General features: G+C 33.1%; 4 protein-coding genes and 1 non-coding gene across 5 annotated transcripts; 1 reads left to right on the top strand and 4 right to left on the bottom strand.

Annotated features, from left to right (window-relative positions):
- Nucleotides 1-205: 205 nt before the first annotated feature.
- Nucleotides 206-1795, bottom strand: ulp-5 (Ubiquitin-like protease family profile domain-containing protein). Its single transcript, NM_059551.3, has 8 exons — nt 1706-1795; nt 1491-1657; nt 1348-1441; nt 1175-1281; nt 869-1060; nt 721-825; nt 567-672; nt 206-521 (listed from the first exon to the last, which is right to left on the bottom strand). Exons 1-8 carry the CDS (start codon nt 1751-1753, stop codon nt 405-407), a joined length of 936 nt encoding a protein of 311 aa, NP_491952.1. The 5' UTR covers nt 1754-1795; the 3' UTR covers nt 206-404.
- Nucleotides 1796-3883: 2088 nt separating this feature from the next.
- On the bottom strand, nt 3884-4016 carry K02F2.8. Its single transcript, NR_050218.1, has one exon. It is a non-coding gene; the product is annotated as an Unclassified non-coding RNA K02F2.8 (non-coding RNA).
- Nucleotides 4004-9667, top strand: K02F2.5 (Conserved secreted protein). Its single transcript, NM_059550.8, has 6 exons — nt 4004-4226; nt 6784-6847; nt 7114-7227; nt 8786-8896; nt 8943-9046; nt 9254-9667. Exons 1-6 carry the CDS (start codon nt 4146-4148, stop codon nt 9386-9388), a joined length of 609 nt encoding a protein of 202 aa, NP_491951.2. The 5' UTR covers nt 4004-4145; the 3' UTR covers nt 9389-9667.
- mek-5 (mitogen-activated protein kinase kinase) lies at nt 9595-12255 on the bottom strand (the record flags this gene model as incomplete). The annotated part of the gene is made up of 7 exons (NM_170892.4): nt 9595-9786; nt 9996-10154; nt 10415-10503; nt 10561-10833; nt 11260-11362; nt 11497-11816; nt 12043-12255. The coding sequence occupies 7 exons, from the start codon at nt 12253-12255 to the stop codon at nt 9660-9662; spliced, it is 1284 nt and encodes a 427-aa protein (NP_740881.1). The 3' UTR covers nt 9595-9659.
- Nucleotides 12256-12481: 226 nt separating this feature from the next.
- E02D9.1 (K Homology domain-containing protein) lies at nt 12482-14069 on the bottom strand. Its single transcript, NM_001383284.2, has 4 exons — nt 13606-14069; nt 13295-13558; nt 12941-13182; nt 12482-12815 (listed from the first exon to the last, which is right to left on the bottom strand). Exons 1-4 carry the CDS (start codon nt 14029-14031, stop codon nt 12800-12802), a joined length of 948 nt encoding a protein of 315 aa, NP_001370552.1. The 5' UTR covers nt 14032-14069; the 3' UTR covers nt 12482-12799.
- Nucleotides 14070-14834: the final 765 nt, after the last annotated feature.

Genomic DNA, 14834 nt, shown 5'->3' with positions numbered 1-14834 from the left:
CACAAGACTGGAATTATACGAAAACCATGTATTTCAACCTTTCCCGTCGTAAAAAGTGTAGAAAAATTAGATCTAAAAATAATATTCGAAAGCAGAGCCGTTTGAAAAGTGGGCGTGGCTTGAACCGCAATGTGCGGCGCGCGTTTTCGCAGATACATGGCACGGTTTCTACCAGGGGATGTTGTATTTAATTAAATACAACGAATAAAGGCAACAAAATTTTCATTTTACAGCAAAAATTTGAAAAAAAAAGAAGTTTGGCATGCAATTAGTTTTCAGAAATCAGAAAAAAGAACAAAAACAGAAATTTCATGATTCGATATTAAGTTCCCGAATCATATTTGAACAAAAACAACACAAGGAAGGAAGGAAAGAGTGAAAAATTACAGTGTTATTAGAAAAAATCAAGCTTTCAGTGATTGAAATAGCTCATCAAGACGTTGTCGTGGCGTTTCACTATTCAACAACGACTTGATATCGTCGTCCATCTTCAAATCAGCGAGAGCATCTGTCGGCAGGCTCTGTAAAAAATAAACATTTTTCTGAAAACAATTGGTATTGTGTACCTGCCACGCAGTATTGTATTTTGTAAAATACTCTGCGAATGCCATCATAAAGATACCACAATCCACTGAATTTTTTTGTTGCGGAAGCTTCTGACACACAACTTTTCTGAAATTATTATTAGGTATATGATGGATATCAAGAAATACAATTAACCGGAATCTCGTGCAAAACATATCAACATCAGTTGCAGCTGCGGACATCAGGAGCCAAAGACGAATGTGATCAAAAGTGGAATCATGGGTCTTATCAATAACTTCTCTGAATTTTATTTTATGCATAGCAGTTTAAAATATTTGCTTACCTGTATTTTTTTGAATGAACCAGGCTATCCATGATAATAATTCGACATTCACCGGCATTTTCATCACAATTAACATGACCGGTTATCCGTCTTGACAATCGTCTACTCTTCACTTTATTGGTCGCGTCAAGTATATTGACGTCGGAAATTCGACGAACCGCGCCTGATGGATTATGCACAATCACGAGGAACCTGCAAACTCTTTGAAACTCTAAAAATAAACAATTAGATGGAACTTGAAGTAAATTTAGAACTTTTAAATATCGAATAGTTTTCTCAGATTTGTAAAGGTTAAAAATATTTTACCAATGTTTCGGTTTGTCGAGATGAACTGGGATTAGCAGAATATCTTTTTTGAGAAACGTTTCGGCATCATTTTTGCTGCGGAAGAATCTGTTATAGTGGTTGGCGAGCTGAAATGTCATATCATTTGATGAAATCGCCATTGAAGTTTTTCAATCTTTGAAATATCTACAAACCTCTGATCTCCGTGGCGGATTCTCCTTAAAATCTTTAAAACAAGTCTTTATTTTCGGTAAGAAGAATGAATGAAAGACGTGACTACTGGCTCTTCTGTAATTATGAAAACATTAATTTCATAAAAATGTTTTTCATATCTTACGTAGCCTCATCGAACACTTCCAAACGCATCCAATCACACATATAAAATTCAATGATTGTGTCGTTGAGTAAAGTTCGATCTTCATTTCGTCCCACCCAGCCATTATGAAATAATGGAGGAATGATATGTCTGCGATCTTTGAATCTAATCTCCAAATGTGCAAGTCTCTGAGAATTATACAAATCTGAATTTTAAGGATAATTTTGTGTTCTCACCTTTTCGGGGGGTGCTTCGCATTTTGGAGTGAGCTTAGGATGAGGCATTGAGAAAATGTTCCACTATTCGACAGCAGGTTAAACCTGAAAATACTTTAAAATACGAATACGAAAACTTTTTATCCAAAAACACGAAAAAGGAAACAGCTAAAATTTTGCAAGATTGAAACGTTTCTGGGAAATTTATGATATTTTAAACATAATTCCGAATAATATCTTGAAATAAAAGGTGCAAAGTTCTAAAATTTATGAACTATTCAGTGAAATAGCGACAAGTTAACAAAAATTTCGCTTTTATCTGCAAAAAAACTCGCAAAAAAACAACAAAAAAAATTTGTCAAAAGACAAAAACTTCAGCTTTGCGGTGGAACGCAGTGAAGAGATGGTACGGTACCATCCGTCAGCGCGTGTCATTCGTGTCGAGACTCCATGTTCTTTTGGCGGTATTTCAAATGTGGTTTTACGATGTTTCCTTGTGTAGAGTTGTTCCCGCTAATTGAATGTAACAATAATTCATCAATCTCTCTTTTATTTGACTTCTAAAAATGTTCAGGTTTATTAAAAATTCGGGAACGGATGAATCTATAAACAACCCCTCTTCACGACAAAACCTTACCGACAAAGAATAAAGGTCATATTTTCCCTTTCCCTCATTCTGCAAAAAAAATAAAAGTTTATCCTTCTCTCGAGTATCCAATCAAATATATAATGCCATATCCGACACATTAATACTCTTTTCCTTTAAACAATTGTATTTTATGCTTCAAGCTAAGTTTTATTGATATTAACATTATGATTAGAATGCTGGTTTCCGATTCACTGAAAATGAAAACGGAAATTGAGATTTTACGCGCTCACAGCCAACAAAAATTACTTTTTTCTATTATATGTATTAGAATATTACTTTTTTTAAAATACCACTCATGAGCATGCATGCGATATTTGCGACAATCAGTTACTGTAGTTTTTTTTTTCATTAAATTTTCGAACTGGTCTCGACGAATCATATGCTGTTTTTATGGGATGGAATGGCACTGTATGTTTAAAATATATATTCACCCAAGTCTATCATTTATCTACCACAAAGTTGTGTTCCCTAAATAAATATAAAAAGATTCAAGCGTGAATAACAAGAATATTTTGGATGTTCGCCAGAAATTGTAGATTCCAAAATTTCCGATTATGAAAGAAAATCGTCAAGAAGATTACATGTTTTCCGTTTTGAAAAAGGAATATGAAAACACCTGTAAATACGAATTAAATAAGATTTTGGCTTCTAAATTCACCTTTTTCAAGTCGGAGCATATATTTCAATCTATACAATAAACGGGCAATTAAATAAGACAATTAAAATTTCAAAAAACTCAAAAGGTTGCTGTAACGCTGAAAAACACCATTATTTTGGCAAAACTTATGGCAAACAACACCTGCTCACTGGAAATATTCGACCTCCATTATAGACTTTTCCAAAAATTAATAATTTCAGAATGTACATACGTACGTCAATAATATGAGTTAAAAACAAATGTCAAATAATTGTATAAACCATTGCAGACAGTTACCGAAAATCTAAAAGTTCTCGGAGTTCATGATATCTATGTATTATGCCAATTTGATTTATTATGAATGGATTTACTGAATCCGCCCCCCCCCCCCCCGCTGGTGCAGATTTCGGAAAAATTACGTTATACAGGCTCCTGGTTTGTTTGACAAAAAATAATTTTCGACACAAAATTGCAATCTTAAAGAGTTCTAATTTACTGTGGACTGGGAACTGTTTCAGTGGTTATTTTTATAACTTTGTGTTAAAATATTGATGCCTTTTTTTTTTCGTTAAACAAGAAAATATGAGCCGTGTCTGAAGTTTTTCCCTGCAATTTTTGCAAACTATAGTATACTGTAACGAGCTGTACTTTGTGCTTGATTCGACAAAAAATTGTTTTGGATCCTACTGAACGTTGTGTGTCTTAATATCCCTTTGGGAACTTTAAAGCTGTACAACCTAATTTATTTCGTCCATTTTTTGTGTCCAGCAGTGTCCGTCGTCCCTCTATCTCTTTATTCCAATTTCAGTCAACTACTCATCCGATCCATCTCTTTTGGAGCATGAAACAATTAAGGCTTCTCCTTCTCCATCCCTGTTCTTTAATTCTCTACGTCTCTTCTCTTCTTAGTCTATTCTTCAATATTGTCTCGTTTCTCTAATCCTCTAATCTTTTGGCTCTAGAAGGCGTCGTGTAGAGCACACATGCGCAAAAAGCCAAGAGCACTCAACGATATTGAAAAGAAGGCGTGGCCAATGTGTCTGCTGTCTCCATACTCTATCATTTCAGACGCCGTCGAAAAAAAACTGAGCTGGTCAGAAGCAGCAAAGGGAAGGGCGACTACTTCTCCGTTTTCAATACGCTAAACGTGTCTTCTCAATTCGGATCTTTCCATCATGACAATGTCCTCAATTGTAACACAGTCGCTACTTGCCGTTGCACTTTTATCAGTTGCAATGGTTGAGGCTGCTCCATTGGTAAGTTCTTTTTTATTTAAAAAAAATCTAGAGTCCCAGAGGACATGTTCACTTGATGTATCTTCTCTGTCGTTCGATATACCAAAAAGTTCTGAAATGTTGGAATTTTGATTTCACGAATAGGAATTGAAACTGCAAAAATCTTAACCGGGTAAAATTTTTTAATACTAGAAATGACAATTATATGATTTTTTTTTCTTATTCCAAAAGTTTAAAGAGATGCGTTTTTTTTTTTGCAAAAATCAAAGATAATTACAAAACGATTAAAAAAATCAAATATTTATGAACAATACTAATCGAGGCAATTTCATTTTTAAAGAATTTCCCCAATCTTATCATTTTATCAGATAAACATACATTAATCATCATCCTATTTGTATCCAAGAATTGACAACTTTCTTGGTAGTACCTGATTGTATAGCCAGGGAGTGTTCTAGAATTCAATACAATTTCCTTAAATCGAATACTAATTTTCCCACCTGGCCTGACTACACGAAAAACAATTATCATCTTGACAACAATAATCAAATATTTTCTGATTATTTTTCTTATTCTAAAACTACACTTTTTTCGTTTGAAATTTCTGATTTTTGAGCTACAATAAAACACTTATATTCAAAAAAAAAAAAGAATAAGTCATTTTGACCCAGCTCAAGCAACTCAAATGACGTGGCATGACTTGATACATTTTTGAAAATGATAATATTTCCGCTCATAGTCTCATGGTTGACGTATATAGATAATGACACACATCAGGGTTTAATGTTTTCTAACGAATTATTACAAGAAAAACATTAATAATTTATTAGTTCTGATTTCATAATTTTAGAAGTCGACAAAAAAATCAATATCTTAATTTGCCAATTTACCAAAACATTGTTCGGAATTTTTGGAGTGGGTTATTGTAATAATTTTTATGCTAAACTAAATATATTACATGTAACTTTAAATGTTCAAATAACCCAGATGAGTAGTCTACTGTGTTCAAAGTAATACATTTCTGAATTATTTCTAAAACAAACTTCTGGAACATGATTTGCCTATACTTTTATCTGAGATCGTCAAAGAGCCCTTCTAATTGAGGTCATCGAAGAAATCCCATGAAAAGCTATTCTCAAATTTCATTCTTTTCTCTCTTCAAGAAAAGATATTTGACACATTTTTATGTAGTTTTGAAACTTGATTCTTTCATTTTCGAGCACTTTCAGGAAAGAAATATATTTATTATAAATGGTTTCCTATTAAAGCAATACACAAACATTTATCCATTTGATTTCAATGTTTGAAAGGTTACACTTCCTTTTGACCGGAAGTATGTCTTGTTTGAGCAGGTGATCTCTTAAGTTTAAACCATTGGACTTTTTCTCCCAAAAATTATTTCTCAATATTCAAAAAAATTTTAATTAGTTTTTCTAATTTCCTACTGAAGCAAAAACTAATAGGTACAGAGAAAGCAAGTTGATAATTAAAAGAGAAATCTAAGTAATGTGCGAAAAAATCAATATGGGGGCGGGCCTAGTTACAGGCTCCACCCACATCATGGTTCTATATCCGTGTTTGCATCGAGCTTTTTTTTTTTGGAACAATTTTTTACAAATTTTGCTTAGTAAAACGGATTAAGATCAAGAATCCCACAAGTGAAAGACCAATTTCAATATGATATTTAATACATTAATTCAGAAATTGGAAACCTTTTTTTGTATCAAAAACTCTTTTTGTTTTTAGCAATTTCCATTCGGCTTATCTCATAAATTAATCAGCATCAATTTTTTTGAGGGGATTTCATTTTTGTATTAAACTACTAAAACTCTGGTTATAAATCAAATATTTATGGCTTCTTTCGGAACTCTTCTATTTTCGAACAACTTTTTTGTTGAAATACTAACTCTTGTTTTCCGGTTTCATATGGGGAATGAATAAGGGGTTCTTGAGAAATGGAAAATGGAAGAAAAACATGGAAAAAGGGCATTCGAAGAAATGGAGAGAAATTAAATTGAACATAAAGAAACTTTCTAACAAGAGTTTGAAGTTTTTGAGGGAGTGACACGAAAACTTTAAAAAAATAACTAGAGTTTAACGTTTTTTGTCAAAGATTTTTTCATCTGAAATTGAACCTGTTAAGTTATTTTTCAAAATCCGAAATAGTATTTCCAATATAAAAACCTTCATAAATTTCATTACCCAATTCCATTGTGAAATCTCCACGAAAACTCATTGTTTTGGTCATGCTTTATTCTTGTTTTTCAATGGTTCAAGGGTCCCCATCTGGTTGGATTCTTTATATTCTCTATTTCCCCCCTCAATTCGAGTAATGAATGTGTATATCAGACCTTTATATATATATATATGAATGACTTTATCCCAAGAAATTCAATTATTTTTGCTGTAAAAAGAGAGTGAGGGAGGGAGAAATAGAAAAATGCCAATGAGCACTGACCAACCAAAGGAACTTTATGATCTTTTTTCTCAATAACTTTAATTAGCTATTACTTGAAATTGTTGGACTATGAAAAATTGAAAATATCAATCAACAAAGTTTCAAATATTCAATTTTCAGGAGTCCACAAAAGGAGCAACAGTAAAAAGCACAAAATCATCGAGTTCCAAGACAAAAGGATACGGTAAGTATACGGGTTTAGAAGTACTATTTAGATTAGATTTCGTTTTTAGTGGAATTTTCTTTTTGGAAATTTTTTTCGAAAGGTACCTCACACATTTCTGCTTAATTGTAAGCGCAGGCAGGCATCACTTTCGCCCCTTTTCTGCATTTTTGTGGAAACTAATTACGGGAATTTGCTTTAAATTTTAGAAAATGAATCGTATTACCCAAACATTACTGTTTAAAAGTTTTTTGAAACTTTTCCAATTTCAAGTATTTGTATTTCAGTGCCAACACCAAAAGCTCTTCGACGTGGAAAACGAAACGTGATTCTCGACGAAATTCCCGATGATTCGTCTGTTCTGGGAACAGAAGAAGATGTGCTCCGTGAGCAACTTTTTGGTTAGTTTTTTCAAGTTTGTTCAATCTGAATATTAGATTCAAAGTATCACGTTTCCCAATTATAATTTTTTGCCCAACGATTTTTAGAATTCTTGATCCAAAACCAGTGTTTTTTTGCAATTTTATTAAATAACTTTTTCCCATATTTCAGTGTAAGACAATTAAAAAAAGTGATTTTTTTAAATTTTGTGTCTTTGTGTTTGAAAACCAAAAGCTCGAATTTCGTTTCCATTTGAAAATTCCAAGAATTCTCACGAAAATTAGTTTTTTTTTGGGTTTGGGACTTCAGGATTTCAGAGGGTTTTCTCTTTTGCTTTTTTCATTTAAAATTCAGAAAGCCAAAAATCAGCTGTTCAGCCAAGTATAGTTAATAGGCAAAATTGAGAGCAGATAAATAAATTATTCTTCGGGAAATGAGATTTGTCTCTGAAAATTGGTTGAAAGGACTAATATAATTGAGTAGTACTTTTGGAAGGAGTTCGTTATTAAATTATGCAGTTTCGGTTTACGATGAATATGAAAGAAAAACAAGATAAGAATTTATAAAGTTTGAGAAAACTCACTAGTTCAAGTGTATAGTATTTCTGAGAGTGGGTAAAACTTCAATAAAATCCATCAGGACAAAATTTTGAAATTCTGAATCAAAAAAAACTTAAGGTTCTAGAGTTCAAAATGTAAATAATTCACATAATATTCATATTCTTTTTCCTCAAATAATCCATCATTTCTCTATCTCTTCTTCATTTTTCTTTTGATGATCTCTTACTGAATACCCTCCGGATATTTGGCTTGACAGCAATTTCCAGAAGTATCGTTTGAAACAGTTTTTGTTTCGTGGAGACGCAGAGAATACATAGAAACATAAAATGAGTGAGTGCACTTAAAGCAAAATGAGCAAGATAAAGGGACGAAGATTATGTGCGTGAGATTTCTATTTGAGCCTAATATTCTCTTTTTTTCATTTTTGGAGAGCATGCTCCGCTCGAGCATCAAATGAGGGATTATTGAAAATTGGCTGAATTTGTTTTGCAAAAAAAAGAAACATGTTTTTTCAACATTTTCAATTTTCAAATGTTTTTGTTTGTAACTTGGGGGCAAAAAAATAAATCTTGGTCATATGAGTCTATAAAAATGCTACATTAATTAAATTTATTTTCTCTGATCTTTCTTCTTGTTCCCACAGTATTTTCCCACAACTTCTTCAATTAGGAAAAGTAAATTAAATTAATCTTGGTGAGACCCAAAATGGTCCAATTCAGCTAAAGTTTTTGGTATTTTTATTCAGAAATATGAATAAAACTTGAATCATCATCATTAAGTTATCTCGAGAGAAAAACAAATCTACCACCTTATTCAAAAATCTGACTCATAAAAAAATAAATCCAATTCAACAAAAGAAGAGATAACATGAAAACATTCTGAATGGAATCATTAGGAAATTGTCTTTTTTTTTGCTGGAAAAACAACAAGAACAAGGAAAAATATTCTAATGTTTTCTTTTGCAGATTAAGTTGAAAAATGAAAAACAATTTCTGAAAAGTTCCAATTTTTCTTGCAGATCTAAGTGATGATCAACTGGCAGTTCTCGCGGAAATCGTACAAAATGAAATTGATCAATACAATCCAGAATCAGTTGAAGCTTACGAAGTTATTGAATTACCAGAATATTGTAAGTTCATTTGATTTTTATATTTGATATCCGCTCCTTGTTACAGTAACCCAACCAATTGAATACATGCCACGTGATCGTCGTTCCGTTCCAGTATTTGAGGCTTATGATGAAAATGATCTACCGGAACAATTTGAAGAAAATCAAGAGGTAATTAGAATAATTTAACTAGGTTTTGGAAAAATTGGGCTACAAAACTGATATACTGGAACACAAAATTCTGAGACTGCGTATTGCGCAAAATATCTCGTAGCGAAAACTGCAGTAATTCATTAAACGACTAGCGACCGTGTCGACTTTCGAAATTCGAAAAATTTTTGTTTCCGTAATATCTGAATCTATATTTAAAACTTTCAGGTAATCTTTGTGCCAGAAGAAGCACTTATCGAAGCCGCTGCAGAAGAACAAGATGAAATTGAACTACGTCAAAGGATAGCAGAAATTGCAACAATTCTTAATGAAAGAGCCACTAGACGATTGAGATTCTTTTAAGAATAATTAGCTCTAAATCATAATTTTAATTCTAAAAATATTCCTCGCTGGCTCTCATCTTCCCGGTTGACTAAAACACCATTCATTTCTCGCACACAATTTCTCACACATTTTCAACGGTTTTCCTCAACTTTTCCTGTCCTTTTTCCCCGAATTTTCAGTCCATCCTTCCACCAAAAAATCCCACCAACCGTTCGTCCAAATACTTTTTTTGATCCAAAAATTTTTTATTTTGTAGAAGAGAGTGAACTTAAACAAAATAAACTGTTTTCTACCGTTGGTAATAGTTATTCACAAAATTAGCAACACTTTGACGATTCGGTTCAGGAAGATCTCGTAGATAATCACTTTGTTCAATTTGATCAGCATTCCAACGAGCCGATGGTTGACGACGAAGACTGAAAATATTTCAAATTATTTGCATTAAATGGCATTCAACTACAGAACTTTCAACTAACAAATAATAAAAACTCGTCGAAAGTGCAATAAAATAAAAAGAACAGCTAGTTTTTGGAACCAGGAAAAACATTTTGACAAAATTGGTATGTGAATAGAGGCTAGACATGTTTTTTTTTAAACCAAGACAAATAAACTTGAAAAAGCATACCAATTAGATATAAGAACAGCCAATGACTCTGGAAAACCATCAATCGGTTCTACAGTAATCTCTTCATAAGATGACAATCCATTGAGATATTCTTCCAGATTCGGACCGATAGCAAATTCCCAAAGTGTGAGCCCGAAACACCAAATATCGACTTTTTCGCTAAAAATTTATTTCGTGATTAGTGTTAAAATTAAATTTAAGAAAATATTCCAATGTGCAATATTCATATATGCTTTAGAGATCCTGTTATTAGCTGCTTAAAGCTGGATTAACACTTAACGTTTTAACCACATTAGTCATAGCTAATCTATCTAAATACCAACTTTTATAAGAAATGAAAATATTGCGTCAACAGATAAAATGTTTGAACATGCTCTATTGATGGAAAATAGAGGAAACTAATCTGAAAAAATTCGTACCTATAATCTTGTCCCATCTGTTGTTCAGGTGCTTGATACATTTGTGTACCTGCTGCCGATGATGCTATCCTGTATGTATTGTCAATTCTCTGGAAATACAGTTCAATACGAGTTTAAATCAAAAATAAAAATTAACTAATGCTCACCTTAGCTGCTCCAAAATCACAAATCTTGACATATCCTTGTGAATTTACAAGAATATTCTCCGGTTTTATATCACGATGAATATAACCCGGTCCACTATTCCAAACATGTCGAATTGCACGAATAAGTGAAAGTGCAACACTTTGATGAACAGAAAACGGTAGAATACCAAATGGTCGAAAATCTCCTTTATCCATATATTCAAGCACAAGTTCTTTCTTTATACTGCTCACTTCACAACCATGATAACCAACTACGTAATCGGATTGTGAACACTGAAATTATTTAGATATAAAACTGAATTTATCTGAAATAATTTTCAAAATGTTTTCTACAATTTTTCACATTTGTTCACTTTAAAAATCATCGATAATTGTTTGAGAATAATAAAAATAGAAAATCATAAATAGGTTTTATCAATTTTCGGAAAATTATTTTTGAACCAAAATGTATTTATTGCTCAAGTTTATAAAATTTGAAAACAGAAACATTTCTTTTAAAAATTCAAAACCTTACCTGTTATCGTATCACAGCTTCGTTTATGAGATTTACCATCCGATACACATTTGAATTTTCAGTTTAAAAAAATTTTCTCATATTTAAATATTTAATAAGCTTTAAGAGAAAATATCTGTCCAAGTGTGCAAAAAATTATTTTAAAAACGTTTACTAGTTGAAAATCTTAATAAAAATCATGTTACCTCTTCATACGCGAGAATTTCTTTCTCATATTCCGTTTTATCGGTATTTTGTGACAAAATCGTCTTGATTACATACCATTTTTGTGTTTTTTCGTGAAGTGCCCTAAATTCAAAAAAAATTCGTCAATACAGTTTCCTGTTTCGCACTACTTTATAGCCTTTTTTCCGAAGTATTACACTAATTCAAAAGAAAAATTGGCATAAAAGTAATGTCAAGTTGTCATTATGGGATCTCACATTCTCACTGTTGCATGCATTCCGTTGCCCACATATTTGCCACGTTGCAATTCTGATGGAAATATTCTAACGTTTTGAGAGTTTCCAGAAGATTCATCATTTTTTGACGAAATATTTTCGAGTATTAATACAATTTCCTCGTTCTCATCGGTATTTTCCAGTCTCTCCGAGAATTTTTCAAAGTCATCAGCTCCGCGAACTTTTAATATCGCGCCGTCAACGTCGTTATATTTTAATTTGAAATTATTCCGAATTTCTGGAATTTCAGACTTCAATTCGGCAATGAGAATATCCCAAAATCGCCACAAATGCTCAGGAAGCTGGAAAACATAAAATTTGCACTGTTTCTCAATAAATGTTCGAAAGCGTGCCACAAATATTAAATTAATTTTTTTAAATATCGTGCTCAGATCTTGAGTTACTCAAAATTTGTAAGAAGTTCGAAAAAACGAGAAAAATACATTTCCAAAGTTGAACAATTTAGTATTTTTCAGATTTGTGGCATCAAAGATATTTAAATTTTTTTTAATTAAAAATCCAATTAACCTGTAAACATCTGGGCTCTGCCAGTTCTCCAATACATTTTTCCAACTCGAAATAGACAAGAAATGTTCGAATTCCAGACATTATAGAAAAATGAACCGAAACAATTGCTTGGAGAGAAATAGAAAGAAAAAGAAAGTGAAAATGTTTTTTCGTTATCTTATTTGCTCTTTGGAGGCTCTTATCTTTTGTAAAGAGGATGGGCTCGGTGAGCATATGTAGGCGGAAAATTCAAGACATTTTTGGTATCTTATTCATTAAAAATTCTAACATTTTTGTAGGAATTTCAGAAATTTCCAGAGAAAATAACTTCCGAATTCCTTTCCCCACCCATTTTCAGGTATTTTTTTCATTTTTCCTTAACAAATTACTTATGCAAATTCACGCGACTTTTATAGTAGTTTTCTGCAATTATATTCATAATTTAGTAGCAATCACGCATTTTCCCGAATAACATATTTTATTTCAACGTTTGATTAAATTATTTGAAAACTTTTTGGAAGATATCAACAAAATAAATTATCAAATTAGATATGATCATGGATCAAATCAAGAAAGGAATGGAGATCCATTTTAAAAAGAAAAGAGCAGAGAGAGAGAGAGAGAGAAACAAGAAAAATAAATATAAGATAAAAAGGAAACAAAACGTTTTTCGGGCATAGTTTCCATTAATATTGAATATTTTTTGATTAGGATGGTTGAATATTTGAGAATTGTATTTTTGGACAGATTTGGAGCGTTTGGTGAATTTTTGGGGTTTTTAGTATGGTCGGAATCTGCAAATGTTTTCATGTATTTATATATTTTATTAAAATTTTTAGAATTAATTTTTGGAAATTTGGTTTTAATAATTTTTGTAAATTTTATTTTTTATAACTAATTTATATTTTAGAATGCATACCCAGCAGCTTGGCCTCCTCTTCCTCGTCCACCCATTCCTCCCATTCCACCTCTTCCTCCCATTGGTCCACCAGGTCCACCGAATCCTCCACGTCCTCCACGGAAGCCTCCTCTAAATCCTCCACGCCCACCGCGTCCACCTCTTCCACCACCTTCTCCGCCTTCTTTCTTTTCTTCGTCTTCCTTTTCTTCACCATCTCCGGAGCCGTTTTTCAAATGAGCCGGAGTTGTATCTTCATGAATCTGAAAAAAATAACGACACTTTGGATATTTCTGTTAGTAAAAAGGTGGATGACACATGCAACAACAAAAAACCAAAAATGAAATGACAATATCTGAAAACTATTTTCCTTACCGGTTGCAAAATTCTTGACAACTCCTCAATTACCGCAGCGACACGTCCGTAGGCAATGTATGCTGGAGCAACAGTTTCAACCTTTACGTGAAGGGGCCCACTGAAATGAGCGTGTTGTGGATCTCCAGATGCCAAAAGCTCAGCCTCCTTCTCACGATCCTTGGTGGATCCACGTCCCAAAATGTAAATATGACATTTGTGGGTCTTGCATAGCGTTTGGAGAGTTGCTCCCTTCGGTCCAAGAACTTTACCGATGAAGTTGAACTGGAAAATTGAATTTTGTAAAAGATAAAATGTAAACTATAACCCACGTTTGGATGACGGTAAATCGGAACAAGAATCTTCTTGCAAACCTTAACTGGCTTGGCCACATCAACTTCGAGCCATTCTGGATCAATATTGTTCTCCAAACGTTCTTTCTCGGAGTTTAAGAGTCGTCGGGCATTTCTAAACTGATCACCCGAGGTTTCCAGTCCAGTTACTTCCAAATGAATTTCTCGTAAAACTGCCTGAATCTCGGCATCCAAAGGTGAAGTCATTTCTTGTGGTGGGTATCCTTGACCTGGATACATTCCATATCCACCAGCGGCTCCATATGGATTGTATGGATCGTATCCACCGTAGCCACCAGCAGCGGCACCATAACCTTCTTGTGGATATCCTCCACCATGACCTCCGCCACGACCTCCACGTGCTGGGAATCCACCGCCACGGCCTCCTTGTTGATATGGGTCCATTATGACTGTGAGTTGTCAAGAAATCAAAGAGAGAAGCTCTGGAATAGTAGGCGTTAGACAGTTGAAAAGATTGCAGCAGAAACAAACAAATTAACAGACAAGCTACGAAGGAGTACTTTGAAACATTAATTATTAAGATTTTTAATCATATACAGTTTTTTTGTGAATCGATAGTATTACGTATCCATTTTAGGTAGGCTCCGTGTACCAGCGCTATCTCAGCCACGGCAGGACCTTATTCTTATAAAAGGTACATAAATTTTCAGAAAACAATTATATTTATAACAATTCATAACAATTATACTTGAGAAGAACTATCGCATTTCCATTTTAGTTGACCAAATTTGTGAAAAATGTAGCCTAGTCGAATTCAAATATACTCAGTGCCCCTTTATGGATAAATTCTCCGAAACTACCTGTTAATTTTAGAAAAATGCAATAAATCGAGGAAATGAAACCGAGAGATAAAACACATTGGACCTATTGGAGGAAACGAGAAGAAAAAGGGTAGAACACTAAACTTAGGTATTTTAGGAACAAAACGGCCTCCAAAGCGAAGATTATACTGAAGATAGAAGATATACAGCTCCGCGACAAAAAATGAAACACGAGATGAGTTATTTTCTAACAATATAAATAAATAAACGGCTGGATTCAAGAGATCATGTCAAATCTAGAAAGCAAACGCTTAAAAACTCCGCGTTAAATTCGTAATCGAATGACCGATAGAGCGCAAATGCATCATGTGCACAAGTGCGTGGCGGTGTTTGCAGACCACTCGGAAATTATCGATAATTGCAATT

The sequence above is a fragment of the Caenorhabditis elegans genome, chromosome I (genome assembly GCF_000002985.6).
Source record: "Caenorhabditis elegans chromosome I".
Classification (NCBI taxonomy): domain Eukaryota; kingdom Metazoa; phylum Nematoda; class Chromadorea; order Rhabditida; family Rhabditidae; genus Caenorhabditis; species Caenorhabditis elegans.
This window is presented reverse-complemented; position numbering and strand designations above follow the sequence as displayed.